Genomic DNA, 20,246 nt, shown 5'->3' with positions numbered 1-20,246 from the left:
AAAAAAGAACAAGAAACCCTAAGTCATAGATCACAGGAAAGCTGTAGTCAAGTAAAGTATGAAGAAAACAAAACTGGGTAGAGAGGCAAATAGCAAAGGTTTAGGGCGGGAGAAGCCTGGAGGCCAGTATATCCTAAGGTGAGCAGCATTTCAGAAAGACAGGAGCTGCTCATTTGTCTGCTCCCATGCTGAAGAGCACAAACTTGAAAGGCTTAACACTAGATTTCATCAAATGTCAATTTGAAAACCAGGCACAGGCTACAGTCCCCCTTGAGTGCAAGGGAATCTATAAGAGCTAGGTAAGGACTGAAAGCAGCTCTAGAGACAGAATCTAGTACTCATGAGAACTAACACCAGGATTAGTAGGGGTTCTTTATTTGGGATTCAAATTTGTTCTTCTCTGTTATAGTAAAGGAGCCACCTATAGCTGAGGACAAGGAAGTCTAAGAAAGCAGAATCAACAGTGGTTACAAGAGGGCTTACTTTCCTTAACGTACTTTTCACGAAAGCCCTAAAGTAGTGGCTGTTAATCTGTTTGGTGGTTTTGAGAACTTGATGAAAACCATGGATCCACTTCCTAGAAAATACACATACACATGCAATTTTGCGTACAATATAAAAAACTTTACAAAAATCTCTAAATCTATCCATGTGACCCTCTAGGACTTCACTGACCAATATGGGAGCCAGTAGGTAGCACTTTAGCAACACTAGCTGCATTTTAAGTGCTCAGTAGCCACCACAGCAGTACGTTCTATTGGACAGTGCTGCTCTAGAATTTCATGAACCATAAGTTAAGAACTCCTGCCTCAAATGAACCCCGATAGATCTGCTGGCCTGTAACCCCATTCCCAAATAGCAACTACTTTCTGTCTGAATACACATAGGCCTCAAAGAAATGGAGGAAGAGTATTAACAGTAATTTTGAGTAACTCTGAACATCCATGTAGCTTTAAGTATCCACTAATAACCTAAAATCAAAAGGAACTTACATAGCAAATAATTCATCCTTCATTCTTCCCATCTCAAGGTATGTATAGTTTTGCAAACGTTCCCATCCTGCAATATTAATCCAAGTGGCTTTTCTATGAGATAGGGTAAGTCTTCAGGAATTTACTGCACACTGATAATAGCTAATATTTATTGAGTTCACAGTAAGTGCTAGGTACCGTTCTAAGCATCCTACATATGTTAGCTCATTTAATCCTCACCCAATGTTATAAGGTAGGTATAGAATTATCCCCTCAAAACAGATGAGGGTCTGAGGTTTGGGGCTTAGCGAGATTTAATAACTTGTCTGAGATGACACAGTAAGTGCCAAATAACTGGTTATAAGGTTAGAATCTATAGTCTCTTGTAATATATCTAAAACATGAAAATGGTCTTAGATGACTCTGAGGTCACGTTTTCTGAAATGGACCTATACCTGGTCATGCGTTGAGGCCTCTGGGCCTGCATTTACAACAGCTTGTGAACCTGTCATTTTCCCTGGCATAGAACAAGAAAATACTGAGGACTCTTTCCACCCCGACATTCAAAATCAACCCTCTCCATCCCCACATCACCCTTTACCATCATGGTAGCCTGAACTTCAGCGACAGACTAGCTGTGTGACTTTGAGCAAGTGATTTAACTGACACTCGGTGCCATTATCTGTAACATGGGCATGATAATAGCGTCTGCTTCCGACAACTTTGTGTGTTATGAGAACCAGTTGCATGTAAGCAGGCGCTCAATAAACGGTACTGGTTGTCACGATTCACTCCTAGGACGCTTCTATCTCCTGAGCCCACAGGCCTGACCGTTGCTGAAGGGAATGGAGGAGCTGGGGGGGGCCTTGGCCATGGACACCCGCCTCACCGTTGGGCCACCCTCCTCCCTTGCGGACACAAAGCCTTCAACTGCGCCGGGCAGGGAACCGACCCTCCGGGTTTGCTTCCAGTCTCTCTTCACAATGAAAGTTCACGGCCGAGCTAGGAGTAAATAACGATCCCGCTCTCGCAGGGCTGGACAATGAACGGCAAGTCCCAGACAAGTTTAAAATCGTGAGCCGGTGGCGCGGGGCCAAGTCCCGAGCGGTCCACGGGGACGTCCAGCGGTCCAAAGCAGGGCTCTGGCTGGGCAGGGGGCCGACACCGGCCACCAGTCCCAGGCCCGCATACCCCCAGCACTACCGCGCGGGTTTGACGGTTTCCCGGTTCCGGTCTTCGCCGTTCCCGCACCTGCCCATGGAGCAGGCGCAGGCGCAGTCACCTGCCGCACCACGGACTGCAACTCCCGGCAGGCCCCGCGGGACGCTGACTCGGGCGGGGCAGCTAATTTCCCGGCCTCCCTGAGACGCCCAGCTGGCGGTTGAGTTCGCCCCGGCTGGAGAGCCTCCGAGGCCGCCGGGGCGGGTGGGGGCCTCTCCTACAACCCTAAGTAACCGAAGTGGGTAGATACTGCCTTATATCCGTCATGTCCCGGACGGTGATTCTCAAACTTGCTTGTGGGTGAATAATTTCTCGGGGGGATGTTAACAGTTCAGATTTCAGGGCCCACCTCGACACTCTGAAGAACTGGATCTCGCGTGGCTCGAGGGTTTGTATCTTAGTGAGATTTCCGGAGAATTCTCACCCAGGTAGCTCTCCGGTCACACCCCTTTTGGGATTATTGTCCACAAATCGACTTAGCGACCCCATTCCCACCCAGCTGCCAACTCCAGGGACCTCTGAGGTCTCGGGGCTTGCCGCATGGCCCCGCCTCTCGTCTCCAATTGGCCTCTTGCTTCTTCGCCTCTTGCAGGTAAATCTTCCCTTCTGGTTGGTCAAATCTGTGCCGAGATTTGACCCGATGGGCGCTACAGTTCGCAGAACGTGACCCGGAAGTTGGTTCCGGGCAGGCGCAGTTGGCTGTGGACGCTTAACTCGCGCTCTGAAACTTCCGACGTGGGAGCCAAACACTGAGTCCTGCGTGAGTCCGCGACGACGCGAAAAGCGTGGCGCTCAGGTCCTGCCCTAAGGAGGTCCTGGGGAGGGCTGGCCAGGGGGCCGGCGCGACGGCGACCGTGACCTACTGAGGCCTAAGTGCCGGACGCGGCTGCGACCGGGCTGAAGGTGGGCTCTTCGGCCGTAACTTGAAGTCCCGGGTCCCCCGGCTCTCGCGGACGCCTGCCATCCCTGAGTGGGACCGGAGGCTCCGTCTCAGGCAGGCGCAACTGGTTTTGGGGGCTACCACACTCCGGGGTCCTGACGATGGCGTCGGACCCGGGCTATCAAGACCGGGAAGGGCTCCTGATAGTGAAACTGGAAGAGGACTGCGCCTGGAGCCAGGAGCTGTTGCCGCCAGACACAGGGCCTAGCCCGGAGGCCTCGCACCTGCGCTTCAGACGGTTCCGCTTCCAGGAAGCCGCTGGCCCCCGGGAAGCCCTCAGCCGGCTCCAGGAGCTTTGCCATGGGTGGCTGCGGCCTGAGATGCGTACTAAGGAGCAGATCCTGGAGCTGCTGGTGCTGGAGCAATTTCTAACCATCCTGCCCCAGGAGATCCAGAGCAGGGTACAGGAGCTGCATCCGGAGAGCGGCGAGGAAGCGGTGACCCTAGTGGAAGATATGCAGAGGGAACTTGGGAGACTGAGGCAACAGGTGAGAACAAGAGCTGCTTTACCTGCGATTTGTTTGGCCCCAGGACTGGGACAGCGTGCTGGCTCAGTTCCCCATATGAATTTAATTGGTTTCCCTGAATAGGCCTTACATGGGCAAGAAGCCTTTTTGTAGTTCAGTCAGGAACATTCATGATCCAGATTTTACCCAAGTGGATAGAGTGAATAGTGAAGAGTGCCCTGTTTCCATATGCAGGCAGTGTCTCTGCATTAGTGTGAGCCCTGGAATTAGCTCTTAGGGTTCAAATTGTCACTCTGTTATACTAGCGTTGTGACTTTGGGCAAGTTACTTAATCTTTTGGGGTCTCAGATATGTTACTGGTAAATTGAGAATGAAAAAATACCTTTCTAGGGTTGCTTTGAGGGTTAGAAAGAGAGCAGCATGTAGTTTTGGTCACACTATTGACTTATATTATAGTTAGTGTTTGATATCTGTTAGCTCTTGTTAGGGCCAGCAGTCTGGCCTTCTATGCAGAGGTGGGTGGGGGTTAATTGTGGACTTAGAAAACCAGCTTGGCACTGAGACTCTGAGAGCATTTGCCCCCAGGGCCACCCAAGTTTAACTTATTCAGTAGTGAGGAATAGAAGCATCTAGAAAAAGTGGGGAAAGCAAGAGGGAGTGAGGTGTGTCAGAAGAGGTGTGTGGGGAAGGCGTTCTTTAGGAGTGGACTCTTCTATCTCCCACCACCCACCCCATTTTCTCACATGCACATGGGATCAGAAAAGGGTGGAAATCGCCCTTTTCTCTTGCTGGTTTTCTGAAGGCTTGCCTTCAGAATAATGCACTTATTTCCGTTCCTGTGGGGCCCTGTTGTGATGATGAGTGATGTGGGTTGGTTCCCAGGTCACAAACCATGGGCGGGGAACAGAAATGCTTTTGGAGGAGCCTTTGCCTCTGGAAACAGCACGAGAGTCACCGAGCTTCAAGTTGGAGCCAATGGAGACTGAGCGAAGCCCTGGCCCCAGGCTGCAGGAGCTGCTAGGCCCCAGCCTTAAAAGGGACCCCCAGGCTGTAAAGGAGAGGGGTGAGGAACAGTCATCTGGGCAGGTGGGAGGGAGGAGGGGCTTTTGGGTTGCCCCTGACAGCAGGATGGAGCGCCACTGCCAAGGAGAGGGAATGTCTGGCTTCAGGGTTCCCAGAATGGAATGAAAGATCTAGAAGTAGTGGTCAGGTTCTTCTTGGGATGGGAAGAGGGAGGGGGATCCCTTAGTAAGTAAGCCCGTTTGTATGCAGAACAGAGACATTTAGAGCTAGATAAATGATTGAGGGATTGAATGCTGCAGACTGCTGGTTGGTATTCCTTACCCTTACTCTGGCGTTTAGGATGTCATTTTGGATATGGCTTTATTATGCCTATCTTGCCTTGTTTTGTTCAGTGTTCACTCCTCAGAGCAGAGACTGGGTGTGGGGGAATGGATACTGTGTTGTAATAATCCCTGGGTTGCCAATAACTAGGAATGTCATTCTCATCATGATTTCTGTCACCTTCAGCATTATCTGCTCCCTGGCTTTCTCTCTTTCCTCCTGAAGGAAACATGGACGACAAGGAGATGACTGGGCCCCAGGTGATGTGGAAGTTCCCAATGTCTCCCCTTAGCACCCCTCCCATGTTGTTCTTGTGGTGGTTGGGTCTTTTTGCCACTTGGAGAGGATCCTTCCTCCCTCACCAGCACACCTCCCCCACCTTATTTGCCTCCTTCTCACCTCACTCCTAGGCCTGGCACCCTTCTTCCCCATGAAATGTGTCCTTGGCACGCCCGGGTTTTGCCCCTTTAACCCATGACTCGGCTTGAATTGTTCTTGGTGCCTCTGGGGCTAAAGGAGATCTTGTGCTGTTTCAGTTGCCTCAGAGCTTAGAGGACGTGGCTATGTACATCTCCCAGGAGGAGTGGGGGCATCAGGATCCTAGTAAGAGGGCCCTCTCCAGGGACACGGTGCAGGAGAGTTTTGAGAATGTGGACTCACTGGGTAAGGACTTCTTTTCTAGGGATGAAGACTGAGCCATTTCTGGCCAGGGTCATATCCATTAGCCACTCACCTTCTGGACTTAAGTTCCCAATTTTTCCAAAAGGCCTCCCTGTGTCTAAAATCCCCTGGATAGTATCAGTTAAACATCTTCCAAGTGGCACATTTGGCATACTATGGGCCCCAGCTGCCAGAGCCGAAGGCAGGGAGTCGGAGCCATAATGGACTTCCCAGGGCTGAACAAATCAAATCCAGTGACTGCCCCCACTCCCTACTCCCCACTTTCAGTGTCCTAGGATGCCGTGAGGTTCTAAGTTCTTGTAATTTGGAAGTGCTTATTCTTGAACTCACTTGTGTTTTCTATGCTTCGTTAGTATTTCTAGGCCCTTCCCCAAAGATACAAATTTCAGGGGTAGTGGCATCAATATTCCAGCTTAGTAGCCGTCCTAGCCCTTAGAAATTCAGGAAGCAGGGAAGGCCTTGTGGAAATTTGGTAATGATATATATATATCCAACACTGGAGTTAAGAGTATTAAGCATAAATTAAGATGCATTTATATGTTGAACTATGCAGAGATTTACAGTGAAACCTATGAAATATGACAAAAACCTGATAATTTTTTAGGTGGAGAGTATACAACAACTTGTAGGATTTAGGTGAAGAGTACTATTTAATTCCTTCAATTTTTCTGTGTGAAAATTCTCATAATAAAAAGATAGGAGAAGTCTTAAAAACAACATAAGACAGGAACGTGTCTATTACAATTACGGCTACATTGCTGCACACAGTAGAAGAATCACACTGCACTTTGTTTTCATACATCAAGTTTTCATAAAGAGAAGTGCAGCTATCAGCTCACTTGAACTAATTCTGCAAAAGGGTCACTTGGCTGTGGCTCGGTGCCCTAAGTTGAGCACAGCTCTTTCAGTGAGTGTGCTCCATAGGAAGAGAAATTCAACAAGTTATTAGAACTAAACTGTTTGAAGTCCATGTTTGCTTGAGTTGGAGTGAGGTTTTTGTTTTCAGCATAGCACAGGAATGCTACTTTTGGATTTTGAACTTGGGGTCCTCTCAGAGCCCCAGATCCTTTTCTGGTTGTCCATGATATTATATTTCCTCCTCCTGGAGTTGCCTAAACTTATTTCTATTCTCTATTTATATGTAAGAGTTAAGGCTCTTCTACAATATTAAACTGATTCCTCAAGGAACTGACCACTCTGACTATGTTCATTGATTGTTTTAATTACAAGTCTACATTATCACTGCAACCCCCCAGGTACTACAGAAGTATAAAAAGAAAAAAGCTATAGTCTCTCCCAATTTCTTTCTCTAGAAGTAACCACTGTGAACAGGTTAGTGTATATTCCTAGTAATTGCTGTCAGACTTATTACACCTTCTGTATCCACCCACTGAGGGCAGGGAAGAAAACTATCTTTGTTTCCTTGCCTGCTGGAGGAAAGAGATGACATAAAAATTTATTTTTTTCATTGTGAACAGAGTCTCAGGTTCCCATTCAGGAAGCCCTGAGCACCCAGGTGGAACAAGGAGGAAAACCATGGGTTCCCAGTGTCCAGAGTTGCAAGGAGGGCGTGAGCCCCAGAAGTCCAGCTCCAGGTAAGGAATGAAAGACGAGCAGCCTGCCTAGCTAGCCTCCCCAGTTGGGAGTGAGACATTTGAGGGTTTGGGTGTGGGGCTAGCCCATCACCACTGCCAGGGAGGTACATTGCTTCCTGTGCCCCTACTGCCCACTTCCATCCCAGTGAGGCAGGTGAAGTACCCAGGGTATAAAATTTAACAAGGCATTCAATCCTGGGCTCAATTGCCCACCCTATTCCCAGCCCTGCTCCATTGTACCCATTTCTGAAGGGCAGAGGCCAGAGGCTCAGTTAAAGAAGGAGATGGGGGCCCCTGCAAGGGAATTCAAGATTGGTCTGAGCTCTGATTCCTGAGCGATAGCCCTGCCCCTTAACCCAGATGCCTCTCTAGTGTTTTCCCTGGATGGGGAAGATAGGAAACTGAGATAGAACCAGCTTTTCTGGACTTCTGACCTACTGATAGTAGCAGACATGTGGGATTTTCTTCTTTCTGGGGTAGAAATAATGTCGAGGTTTGGTTTCTCTCCCTCTACCAGGGGAAGAGAAATTTGAGAACCGGGAAGAAAGTGCTTGGTCCATTTCCCCCAAGAGCATTCATCCGCAGGCTCTGCTGCCTGGCCAGGCCAGAGGGGAGGTGCCCTGGAGTCCTGAGCAGGGACAGCTTGGGGACAGAGCAGAAGGGCATTGGGAGCCTCCCCCAGAGGGTCGGATGGAGCAGTCTTTAGTGGGGGCCACAAGTTGCAGAGAAGCGGGACGACCAAAGGAACTACAGTCGAAGAAGCTCCATTTATGTCCCTTGTGTGGCAAAAATTTCTCTAACAACTCGAACCTAATTAGACATCAGAGAATACACGCAGCAGAAAGACTGTGTATGGGTATGGGCAGTGAAATCTTTAGTGGAAACCCACACTTTCTATCACTGCACAGAGCACACTTGGGAGAAGAGGCCCATAAGTGCCTCGAATGTGGAAAAAGCTTCAGTCAGAATACCCACCTGACTCGCCATCAGCGGACCCACACAGGCGAGAAGCCCTATCAGTGTAACATATGTGGAAAAAGCTTCTCTTGCAACTCCAACCTCCACAGACACCAGAGAACGCACACCGGTGAAAAGCCCTACAAGTGTCCTGAGTGCGGAGAGATCTTTGCTCACAGTTCCAACCTCCTTAGGCACCAGAGAATTCACACAGGAGAGAGACCCTATAAGTGTGCCGAGTGTGGGAAAAGTTTCTCTCGCAGCTCTCACCTTGTCATACACGAAAGAACTCATGAGAGGGAGAGGCTTTACCCCTTCTCCGAGTGTGGGGAAGCAATAAGGGACAGCACCCCCTTTCTGACAAATCATGGAACCCACAAGGCAGAGAAGAAACTCTTTGAATGTTCGACTTGTGGAAAAAGCTTCCGGCAAGGCATGCACCTCACCAGACATCAGAGAACGCACACAGGAGAGAAACCATATAAATGTACCCTTTGTGGGGAAAACTTTTCTCATAGATCTAATTTAATCAGGCACCAGAGAATTCACACAGGAGAGAAACCCTATACCTGTCACGAATGTGGAGACAGTTTTTCTCACAGCTCCAATCGGATTCGTCATTTGAGGACCCATACAGGAGAGAGACCCTATAGATGTTCTGAATGTGGAGAAAGCTTTTCTCGGAGTTCACGCCTTATGAGCCATCAGAGAACTCACACCGGATAGAAACAATGGGATTTCGTTTTGTCCCAGATAAGGTGGTATATTCAGAGGGTCCTGTTGTTGAGAGCTGGTATTGCTTTTCCAGCTGACCAAATCATCTGTGTTTTTAAGGTAATTACTATAAAGAGTAAACAGGTGGGGATGTGTGAGGGTCATTGTGAGGCAGCAAAGGATTTGCATAAAACTAAAAAGGAATTCTGTTTTGAACTAGTGAGGATGGCAAGTCTTTGAGGTAACGTGCTAAGGGCAAAATTCTCTGTGATGTCTGCCCTGTCTCATATATATACCTACCCCCTTGGTATATTTATCAAGTTGTGATTTGGAGGCCTTACTGTGTCCGGTATCTTTCCCAGCAACTTTGGGAATCCATGCGACTTTCTGTTACTGCTTCCTCACTTGGGACATTCAACAGGAGCAGTTGAGCTCCTGAGGCCCTTGACACCAAAGAAGAGAGGCTGAGTCTCCTGGGAAACCAACTGGAGGGCAAGAAAAGACTGGTGGTGAGTTGTAGCTCTCCAGGGGCCCTGACAGGGAAGCCACCAGTACACCTCAGTGCTCGCTAGGAGAGTTCATTGGCAGGCCATGCATGTAAATGGCACCTCAGACAAAAGGGACCCAGAGACCTAAGGACCTAAGGGAAATAATAAGATGGAATTTTTAGGTCAGCCTAGGAATTGGCAGAGAGACTGGAGTCTTGAATTAGTCTACGCTTTGCAGAGATCAAGACTTCCATCTCTGTGAGAGAAAGATAAACAGAGCTCAGGAGTCTTCAGAGTTTTGTGTAAGATGGGTTCCCTGGGAGACTTTGAAAACATGGATCTTAGGAAGAAAATTAAGGATCATGCCTTTCCATTGGAGATATGTTTGGATGGTAATAAATATCTTTAGGAAATGTGAAAGTGTGTGACTCTTCATTTGACCTGGCCTCCAGTGTTGATCTGTCTCCCATCTGCTTTGTTTGGAGAACCTGCTTTCTCTTTGTGGTCTTACTGGGTTGGTTGGGAAGGGTCTGACAAAGGTGGCAGCAGACAGGCTGAGGGAGGTGTGACACTGGCCAGCTCTAGGCTGGGACTGCTATGTGGTAACAAAGGGTCAAGCCCAGTGGCTGCTTGGGGTGATGTTGTCATAATGGTCTCTGAGGTTTTCTTCTGTGGTGTACAGCAGTAAAAGTGTCTTTAATTCTTTGTTTAGAATGTTTAGTTCCTTGTGAAGTAACTGAAGGAAGATATGGCTCTACAAAGACAGGACATTTTGGTTTTGCAAATGAGTCCCAGGAAAAGATGGTTCTGATGTAAGTGAATTACTGCCCATTAACAGAAGATATATGGGGAGGGCAAAATTCTTAGGGGAAAGCATTATATTTTAGAATGGGCAATCAGGAATAGGAATTCTAGGCGTGTGTACCTATGAAAAAGAGGTAGAATACCAGGAAATATTCTAGGAGTGGGACATTCTGATGCCAGGAAAATACCTAACTAGCTTTTCTTTAGGAGAAAAAGGTGAAACATTTCATTGGCAACCAGCTATCAAATATAGCAATTTTAAGTGAGGGAAACAACCCTATATGCCCCACCCCTTTCTGATCAGTCTTATCTTAGCCCTGCCTCAGTTTAGTATGAGTTTTTCCTTCGTTTTCTGAGCTAATTTAAAAAAAAAAAAACAAAAAAACCTTAGTTTCTTATTTCTCTGCCTTTCTCTTATCCACAAGAGGGCAGTGGTAGTGTGGGGAGTGGGGTGGGAATTTGAGAGAGATTAATGTAGGATCCACAGTGGTAAGAGCAGGACAGGGCTGATGTGGCTGTTGGTGCCATAAAATGGGTGGGTGGTGTAAAGTTGATGTCACTAAGCACTCTCTTTGGTTAAGATGGCAACCTATGTGTGTTGTAAATCTCACAAGAATGGAAAGCTCTCTTTCACTCTCCCTCCTCCCCCCTCCCCCAGTAATATCACCCATGTAGATCTTAAGATGTGGGCCAAATGCTGGTGTTCCTACATGGAGCATTGGAGCTTGAGGCTTAGAGCAACAAGGGTCCCGAGGTATTTGCTTTTGGCACTAAAAAGGCTTTCTAATAGGAGCCTCCACCCAGTCCCCAATTTAGCTCCCTTTCTAGCAAACACCAGATGCATAGCTATTCTCAGCCTTGTTTTAATAAGATGATGTCAGGCAAATTATTGCAAGTAAAACATTTAGCACAGTACCTGGCACATAGAAAGTACTCATCTATCGGGGTGCCAAAAAAATGTATACAAGTGGACACTGTGGTTAACATTGCTCAAGTAGTAGTTCGCCATAATCAGAAGTGTCTGGATGCTGATGGTACTGTGAGCACCTCTTATCATTGCAGAAGTCAAATGTGACTTGTATTCATCTTTTGTTATCAGTATATATTGAGTATTTCAATTTTAATATAGTTTTCCTTTCTTAAAATGTGTATGCATTTTTTTGGCATCTTCTGTATTTGTGCCCTCTGTGGGCAGGTAATACTGGCAAGGTTGTCTTTCTTCTAGTTAGCTGGCACAGAGATCAAAGTTCAGATCACACTGGCAGGAACTTCAGGGAGAAGTCTGCTAGAGATAGGCAGGATTAATGCCATCTTCCCTTGTAGTCATATTTCAAAGAGCAAGGTCAGAGGCCCTTACTGCAGGCTCCCATGAGGTCACTGCAAGGGATGGCCAAGTGTATTCATACTTCTACATTACACACATATTTTGTACATACCTTTTACCTGCTAGTCCTCTTGTAAAAGAAACCAGAACAGATTCCAGTTGGCTTTTATGCCAAAGGGAGAATGATGCAATAAAGACTCCTGGCTCCCTAAGTCCAAAGGAGTACAGAGGAGACCTGGAAGATGTGTCCTGACCCTGAGTAATGGCCACACGTCCTTGTAGCAAATGTAGCACAGGAGAGCAGCAGAAAGGCTCCTGGGTGGAGAATCAGTAGCACATTTAAACAATGTGAAAAAGCCTGTCAGAGGCAGACTAAAAGCAAGCCAGACAGCAATGAGGACACTCTATAGGGCCAGAGACTGGAAGAAGTGTTAAAATAAGTATTAAATTGTTTATCAAAAACCACTAAGAATTTTTACTGCAGTAATGAATTTATGGGTCTCAAGATCATCATCTGAAATTTACTGTTGAACCATTACATTATCAACTGATACAATTTTGGAATAGGCAAAAATCACCACTACTGCTTTAAGACATGTAACTTTTGTAAATGTTTTGCAAGCATTTGAAACAACTAAGTCATGTAAAAGGTCTTAATGTGTTTTATAGGAAACCAACTGGCAAATTTATTAGCACTAGACTTCCTAACAACTTCTTTGAGTGTGGGAGCTCAAGAATAGCAAGATGAATTAAAGTAAGAGTGCATTTATTAGCATTTTCTTTTAACCTTCAATCTAGTTTGCAGGCACTTGATTTAAACTTGATTTCCATTCTTGAAAGGGAGATTGATAATTCCTTCTCATCATATAATTTTTACTACGAAGGTCTGAGTCTTGCCTGACTGATGCATTAGGAGTCAGTGGGAATGGTCTAGGTAAATTCAACAATGACAAGATGGTTGATGGAAAATGGCTTAGGCCACCCAAAAAATTCTGACAGATCTTCCAGTTAATGTCCTTAATTCATCACTGAGATACCTTGAATGTCCCAGAAGCTTGAGTCAAGTCAAAACTGGTGACTTACCAGGACCCAAACTTGCTCCAGGGAGACTAATATTTCCCCAGGCAGAAAGGGTGGGGAAAAAATACTAAGTTTATTTCTGAGATCCTGGGGTATGTTTTAGACATAATGAACTGTGTTTGCCTCTCCATCCTCACTTCCCCTCAAGGCAGAACCTGGGTATGGTTCCCCACTCAGAAGGTGAAGCTGCCTTTAAGGGGATACCCCGCTGTCCTGGGAAGGAGTCCAGCCTAACATTTAGGAATCCTGCCCCAGCCGCTGGAACAAGAGGTTCCTAGGTTTCTCGTAAGAGCTCTAGTCCTCAGAAATAATTTCAAGAACCAAAGACATAAGTCCTTTCTGAGGCTTGGACCAAGCAAACAAGTCTGTGGCTCTCGCAGTTTAGCCTTCCGTGGGCATCGGGGACCGGGTGCCACTTCCCTGGAAACACCCGCCTGCCCCACTGGACTGGTCCCAATCAGGATGGCTCTCCAGCAGATATCTGAAGGAGCAAGGGCTGACGGGGTGTCGGTGGCCGCCTCTGTCTCGGTCCCTCTTCCCTTCAGGCCCGCCTTCTGTTGGCGGCACTTCTCCACGAGGCCTTGGAGACCACCACCGCTACATAGCTGCCCCGGGCGGCTCCCTTCTCATACGGGCCTCGGACTGTGACCCCGCCCCACCCAGCCGCTCGGGCCAGAGCTCTTAGGTAGCGCCCAGTCACCGACTCGCCGCAGGCCGGACTGCCTGGGTAGAACCGGCACATGGCCGCAGGGCTTCCCCTCCATCCACGTGAGGATACTGGCCGCGCGACTGCACTCTCCGAAACATCCTCGTCCCATGGGTGTGCATACGCCAGCCCAGGCCGACTCTAGGCTCTCGGTCCAGCAACTGAAAAGGGCAAAGCTGTGTGGGGATGGGCACTAGGAAAGGGGTTGTTGCAGGGACTGTAAGCAGGAGAGGTGCCTCCTCATTTTTGTTTTAGTTTGACCGCCATGCCTACAGGGTGGGGAAAAGGATGGGGAGAGGATGAGAAGGCAGGGCAACTAGAGACTGGTGCAGTTGTCTAGGCTGGGTGGGATGGCAGCCTAGACCAGGACGCGACAGGTGAGGGAGATATGGAGACTAGAGGTAGAACCTACAGGACTTCACCTGCTCCCAGGCTGAAGTCTAAAATCTTAGGATGATCCCCAACGGCATTGAAGGGTTGGTCCTGACCTGTCTTTCCTGCCAGCTGCTCCTACAGCAAACATCTGGGGACCCTGCAGCTTCCTAGAGATATGTACTCGCACAAGGAAGAGCCTGTGCTCACTCCCCTTTGCCCAGACTGCCCTTCCCCTCCCCCACTAAATTTTAAAGCCCAACTCACAAGTCACACTTGATGGGCCAGCTGAGTTGCACATTGGTTAGGAGTTGGCTTGGGACGCCAGCTCTAAGCAGCAGGGCCCCGGTTCAGATCCCACATGAGGGCCAGTGACACTGCCCTCTACAGCTGAGATGGTGAACAACAGCTCAACCTGGAGCTGGGCTGCTGTGAGCCACAGGGGACGGCGATGAAGGCTGCAGTGGGGTTGGCTGGCAGCTGGCGTGCGCTTTCGGCGTAGGCTACAGTGGGGATGGCTGGCAGCTGGCATGGGCCACCACCGAGAGCGGCAGTCCAATGGCCGGCGACTGACTGCCTCACCCGGGAAGAGCACAATGATCACAATACCAACATGGGCCAGTGAAGCGACGTCCTCCACAACTAGACTGAAGAACAAGAAGGACAGCAACTTGTCTGTTCCCCTTCCCCAATTCCCCAATGTTGTTCCCTCCCCCAATTCTCCAATAAAATCTTTAAAAAGTCACACTTGACCCTCACACTTGACTCCTATCCAAGCACTCTCAAAGCCCTCTCCATACTCACCTTAACTCTTACACATCCAACAGTGGTTTGTTCCTATTCATACTCTTTGTAATTCAGGTCTAAATGCCCCATTTCTAGCATGGAAGGGCAACATGAAGTTTGCCCAACATGAGTAAATTGATACTTCTGAACAGGGTGTGACTGCTGGTCATTTATTCTGGAAAGATATTTGATGCAATCACTCAAAAGGAACTAGAGAGCTGTCCTGTATGTCCATCTGACATCCCCCTTCAACTTCTTCCACAATCCATTCTACCCCAGGCTTGCAAGGTGTCTCAACAAATGCTAACTTATTAATACGAAAGCCTAAAATGTTAAGATATAAAATTGTATTTATAATGTAATCTGCCTATTTTAAAAATACAGGAACTATACCAAAGTGTTAAGGGAGACTATCATTGGTCAACAGAATTTGAGTACTTTCTATCTTTTTATATATCTTCTATCATCAGCATATGTTACTTCCACAATAAGAGGAAAACAAACACTAAACACGTGGTAACAGATTTAAGAAAGCAGAGCATGTTATAACATTAAATTGAAAACTGAATCCTTATCTTCTTAAAGGTAACTAGAACCAGTCAGAAAATAGCTTTGTTATGTGCTGTGAATACATTAAGATAGAATTTAAAGCTTTTCCCCTTATCTAATCCATTCCATTTTAGATAATCTGGGACAATAATTCATTATTTAGATCCTTGTTTAAAGTAGAAAAAATATAGATTAATGAATGTAGTTATACATTTAAAAAAACAAATTTATTGTTTTTAAATTGTATATTCTATAAATATATGGGCATTGATATGCAAAATGAGGTCAGTTGATAAAAACAATGACAATTCACATCATATAAATGCAGAAATCTTTAAACATAAAATCTAATTACTAGGACCAGAAGTTGAAGGCATACTGAAAGAATCCTTAATATTATGAAGCCTAGGTTTCAAAAAGCTACCAATTTTAGAATGGACTCTACTCTGAAACTGTTTCTTGATTACTTCTTGTTGCATCTCTTTCAGTGTGAAATGGAACCTTTGAAACTCAGGTGTGGCATCAACAAAGTTAAGAAGGTTGTCTAAACTCTTTCTTACAGCAGATAACTTAACTTCAGCAGTCTGCTCTTCAGCTTCTCTTTTTTGAACAACTACCTTTGTAATTCCACCTTTTGATTTTGGGGGACTGGTCTTTTCTTCATCATCCTCATTTAACCACACCCTATCATCATCTAGCTTGGTTTCCAACACGCCACATTTCTCAAGAATTTGTCTAAAATTTCCATCTTCTAATCCTCGAAGATCATATTCAGGTTCCTTTTTGTAAAGAAGATTTTCCCATGCATTTGCTATGGTTATTTGTTTTACTTCATCCCAACTCTTTGCCCAGTTAAAAATTGCACTTTTTATGTTGTAGATTTTAATCTTGGAAACTCCTTTTTCTCCTCTATCTTGCTCATCATCACTTTCTTCAAAAATTACAAGACTCTCTTCAAGTTGCTTCCACCTATAAAGTCGTTTGCAGCTTAAGATCACACCTTGATTCATTGGTGGAATCAAGGCTGAAGTGTTATGGGGAAAGAACATGCATTTGATTTGACCATCCTCACTGGTTAGTGATTCAGCAGAATGGTGAACTGGGGAACTGTCCAGAAGTAACAAGGCCTTGATGTCCTCTTCATGGAATCTCAGAACATTAAGTTGAAAATGCCTTACCTCAGGAATAAAATTCTGAAAGAACCATTCTGAAAACAATTCTCTGGTGAACCAAATATCTTTACTAGGTTTATATATCACAGGTAATGTACTTGTGTCCTCCTTCATACTTTTGGGCAGCTTTGATTTTCCAATAACGATGGACTTTAACTTATGAGTTCCATCTGCATTTGCACATAAAAGAGCAGACAGCCGCTCTTTGTTTATTTTCCTCCCTGGTAGGCATATATCTTTTCTGTTTGCCTGAGTGTTTTCTGGCAATGACTTCCAAAAGAGGTCAGTCTCACCCACACTGTATAGCTGAGCTAGACGCAGTTTCTCCTCTTTGATAAGCATAGACAGTTTTTGGCGAAATGGCTCCACATTTTCTGAAACTGAACTTAGGACTTGTTCTTCACATACTTTTCGGTTCCCAATTGCGTGCCTATTTCGAAATCTAAAAAGCCAACCAGTACTAGCTTTGAAGTCTGTTCGTCCAAAACACTGTGCAAACCTCTCTGCAGCAGCCTGAAGCTCCACACCTCTGACGGAGACACCAGCTGAGCGTTTCTGTTGGTACCACATGTAGACTGCATCGTCCACATCTCCATATTTAGCTCCTGTTGTCCTCTTTCTTTTCTCAGCCCCAACTAATGGCATGTCCTGCTTCAATACAAAGTCCAAAATCAATTTCTTATTCTTTTTAATGTCATAAAATGTTGATTTACTGATTCCAAATTCATCCATTACATTTTTAAGTGATCGCCCAGCTTCAATTCTACTTAGAACCTTCATTTTCTCTTCCAAATTCAATGTTGTATATTTCCCTCTCTTATTCATACTGAATTTGGTTTCAAACCGGTAGGGGAAAAAAGGAAAAAGCCTTAATGAATTGTAAAAAATTTAAAAACAAAACAACCCCCCCCCCCCAACTAGCTCAAAGCCCTAAAAGGCACAGGCATTTGTACTGGAGGATAATGGGCTAAAAGGGATAAGGGCTCATAACCAAAATGCTAGTCTAGAGGTAAAGGTCTTATGAACTCAGAAATCTGCCAATGCCCAAGTCCTCTCTGTTGCTCCTGCAAGACATGGATGATCAATTTTCAGAACCCCTTTGCTCCTCCTCTCCCTCAACAGATATAGCATCACCAGACAGGAAAAAACAGGAATACCTGCACACTCTATAAGTCAACACAAGAGGAAGAGAGGAGGTAAGATGTGCACACATGGACAGCCCCAGGTGAGATAAGTCTCAATAAAAAATGGTGCGTGAAAAAATGGAAGTGTGAAAGCCTCAAAGGCAAGAACAGAGTAACCTTGAATAGCAGAGGTGCAATGAGGCTTCTCTTCCCAAAGGACCTGATTTTACATCACTGCAAAGAAAGAAAATGGTGCTCTTATGGCTCTATATTAGTGTTCACTGAGCAGCAGTCTGTCCACCTGGATAAAAACTCCAAGCTTTCCTGACATTGGGATGTCTGGAGAGCTGGAATTTGGTAACTGTTGTATAGTACCTTTAAGTGAAGAAGAAAGTGTTTCTGTTATCCACATGAATGAAATCCAACTTTTATTACATTCAATATAACATTCTCAAAGACTGAGCTTTAACTTGAGTGTTTCTTATGTTAACCAAGGTAATCTGTAAGTATGTAATAATCTGTTAGTGGCACTTATTCATTCTCAGATCTTCTTCCTTGTGTATATCTGGTGTATTCTCAAGTGATATTTTTCACTTGGGATGTCAGCAAGTTTCAGAATCGTGGCAAGTCTTAGAGGTGAGTCCAAAAGTTTTACAAATATTTTATGATAATTAAAACATTTTTAAAAGATCTGTCCTTTTGTTTGTTTTCCTAAATTTACATTAGAGTTTGAAATAACACACTTTTAATATTTGAGACTCTTTGGTTTCTCTTCAGTATCGATTTTGTTTAATTAAAACCAAGACTCAATTTTTCCACTGCTTGAAGAAATTCAAAAAGTTTCTCTACTGGTGTTTCTGATCAATTGTTCCCATAAATCCTTCTGTTGTCAAACTCTTCCGTAGCTCAGCTCCCTCAAATATTCCTTTCAGGACTTCCTGGTGCTGCCCAATTCCATTCCATGTCCTTAGAAATCTCCTACTCTAGATTAATTTCATGGTTCTCATTCCAGATACACAACCTCATAGGAAGTAACATAAATTGCCATTCCAGGTGCTATGAAGAAAAAAAAGTATGTCAGAGAAATGAGGAAAATGATTGGTATTTCAGGTTTTTTTCTCTCTTTTAGGGCAAAGCCTGACTGGCTTTCTTTCCATTCATTCCTCAACTACATAGAATTCCTCACAAGCCTCTTATCTAGGAATTCAAGAGTCTACACTGTTAGGTTTCCTCTAACATTTGTTGCAAGAACTGCCAACAGGTTTGTGGAGCAATGAGAGGATCATGAAAGGGTATCATAGTTAACAGGGTGTGCAGCCAGTGACAGGTGAAGCTCAAGCAACTTTGTAAAAGCTATAACTAAGGCACTACTAAGTATTAACTATTATAAATGGAAAAAGAAAAAGTATTTGTCAGCCAATAGCGGCACCATTAACTAGCCAGTCACCCAGCAAAAGCATTCAGCCCGCTACAGCATTTGTGTGGTGTCTCAGAATAAATTCCATGTTTTTGTTCTCATTGCTTCCCAACTGTACATTCATCGTTTCCCAAATGGTGCCCAGGTTAAGGGAAGGTGAAGTCAAAATGAAAGGCCCAGGGGACTTTTATGGGTTCCACAGCAAAAGTAAGCAACTATGGCGCCAAACTTTAACCAATAAGAATCATCAGTGGCCCTCATTCACTATTCACCATTTTATGCCCTGCTTCCTCTTCTTCCTTTAACAGGGTCTCTTCCCCCCATTTTTTCTCCCCATCTTCCCTACCCATGTTATGATTCAGGCCTGCCGATGACATCCAAGGGCACTGCTGGCAGAACTTCATTTATTCAATGTATTAAGTTCCAATTATATGCTTTGGGCCAGATCATGAGGCTCTAAATGCTAAGAGCATCACTGTCTGCTGGTTCTGAGAAGCTGGAAACAAAATGACCTTTGAAGAAAGTTAAGTCCCAACCTGACTGAGAGTCTAAGGAAATGAATCTACGTTGAAACATCTGCAAGTGATTTAGGCATATGCTCATTATCATTGCCTCTGCATAATCCTTTTCTCTCAAAAAGGATCAAGACCTATGCCTCATAGGAGTGAAACACCATTCTGTGTAAAAGCAAAAATGGCATAATGGTCTCCCATTTTCATTCCCACCTTACCTTACCTCTAGAACTGCCCTGGAAAGAAGATCCCTTGAAAACCATCAAATGATGCTCCAGGATGTACTTTATTAAATGTAATCTCTTCACTCCCACTTAAAGCACATAGATCCACATGAAATTATTTTCTAACTTCCTTTCCTTAAATGGAACCCAATTACATTTAGTAAAAACGTACTAAGGATCTCACACTCTAATCTTTTCAGCTTTTCAAGGCTTTGCTCCTACCTTTCCTTTCGCCCACTCCCTGCTGCGGGCAAATCCCTCAATGTCTTTTATAGTTATCTCCAAGCAAAAATCAACTTCCATTTCCTTGGAATTTCTGCAGCTTTCAGCTTATGCCTTATCTTTCCCTGCCCCGTGTTACTGATATTAATGAAATTGCTTCAGTCCTTCTGCCAGATTCCTTGGTTCAAAGACATTGTCCTGCCGACTTTGTAACACTGGCTACACCTAGGACTTAATAAATAATCCCTTGAGTGGTAGAGGCTGACACTAAGAAAACACTAATAATTAGAACACAAACAAACTACTCAGATTCTACTACTACTCAGATTCCTTTAACACGTTAAGCGCCAAGCCTATTTTGTCTTCCTTTCGGTTTAGCCCGCGATATCCGATTTCACCGATATGCTTTCTCTTCAGTCAGTTGTCTGTGGTTCGTGTTCCAGTGCAGTTTAAAATTTTTTTTTTTACCCGTAACAGTGACAATGTCAGTAGAAGAAACGTGTGAAAGCGATTCAAGTGAAATTAGTTTTCCTAATAGAAGAATATGACTTTTTAAATTGTGTATCGTCAGTCACC

The 20,246-nt window shown here is 45.2% G+C and overlaps 2 protein-coding genes across 8 annotated transcripts in view; one reads left to right on the top strand and one right to left on the bottom strand.

Moving 5' to 3' along the window:
- The window catches only part of ZNF263 (zinc finger protein 263), a 19,148-nt gene extending 9,350 nt beyond the window's left edge, over positions 1 to 9,798 (top strand). The window contains exons 1-7 of one of the 5 annotated variants that reach the window (XM_019632868.1): positions 7 to 2,580; positions 2,785 to 3,620; positions 4,482 to 4,662; positions 5,130 to 5,203; positions 5,480 to 5,606; positions 7,103 to 7,219; positions 8,128 to 8,295. In XM_019632868.1, the coding sequence (XP_019488413.1) occupies positions 3,234 to 3,620; positions 4,482 to 4,662; positions 5,130 to 5,203; positions 5,480 to 5,606; positions 7,103 to 7,219; positions 8,128 to 8,198 (957 nt within the window). In that variant the 5' untranslated portion in view covers positions 7 to 2,580; positions 2,785 to 3,233 and the 3' untranslated portion in view covers positions 8,199 to 8,295. Of the gene's footprint in view, positions 1 to 6; positions 2,621 to 2,784; positions 3,621 to 4,481; positions 4,663 to 5,129; positions 5,204 to 5,479; positions 5,607 to 7,102; positions 7,220 to 7,736 lie in introns of those variants that run through there. The other 4 variants (XM_019632866.1, XM_019632864.1, XM_019632865.1 and 1 more) reach the window with 4 other exon arrangements.
- Positions 9,799 to 14,389: 4,591 nt separating this feature from the next.
- TIGD7 (tigger transposable element derived 7) overlaps positions 14,390 to 20,246 on the bottom strand; it is a 14,969-nt gene continuing 9,112 nt past the window's right edge. The window contains exon 2 of one of the 3 annotated variants that reach the window (XM_019632870.1): positions 14,390 to 16,822. In XM_019632870.1, the coding sequence (XP_019488415.1) occupies positions 15,347 to 16,822 (1,476 nt within the window). In that variant the 3' untranslated portion in view covers positions 14,390 to 15,346. Of the gene's footprint in view, positions 18,352 to 20,246 lie in introns of all 3 variants that reach the window. The other 2 variants (XM_019632871.1, XM_019632872.1) reach the window with 2 other exon arrangements.

This window comes from Hipposideros armiger, unplaced genomic scaffold (assembly GCF_001890085.2).
Source record: "Hipposideros armiger isolate ML-2016 unplaced genomic scaffold, ASM189008v1 scaffold_1192, whole genome shotgun sequence".
Lineage (NCBI taxonomy): Eukaryota > Metazoa > Chordata > Mammalia > Chiroptera > Hipposideridae > Hipposideros > Hipposideros armiger.
This window is presented reverse-complemented; position numbering and strand designations above follow the sequence as displayed.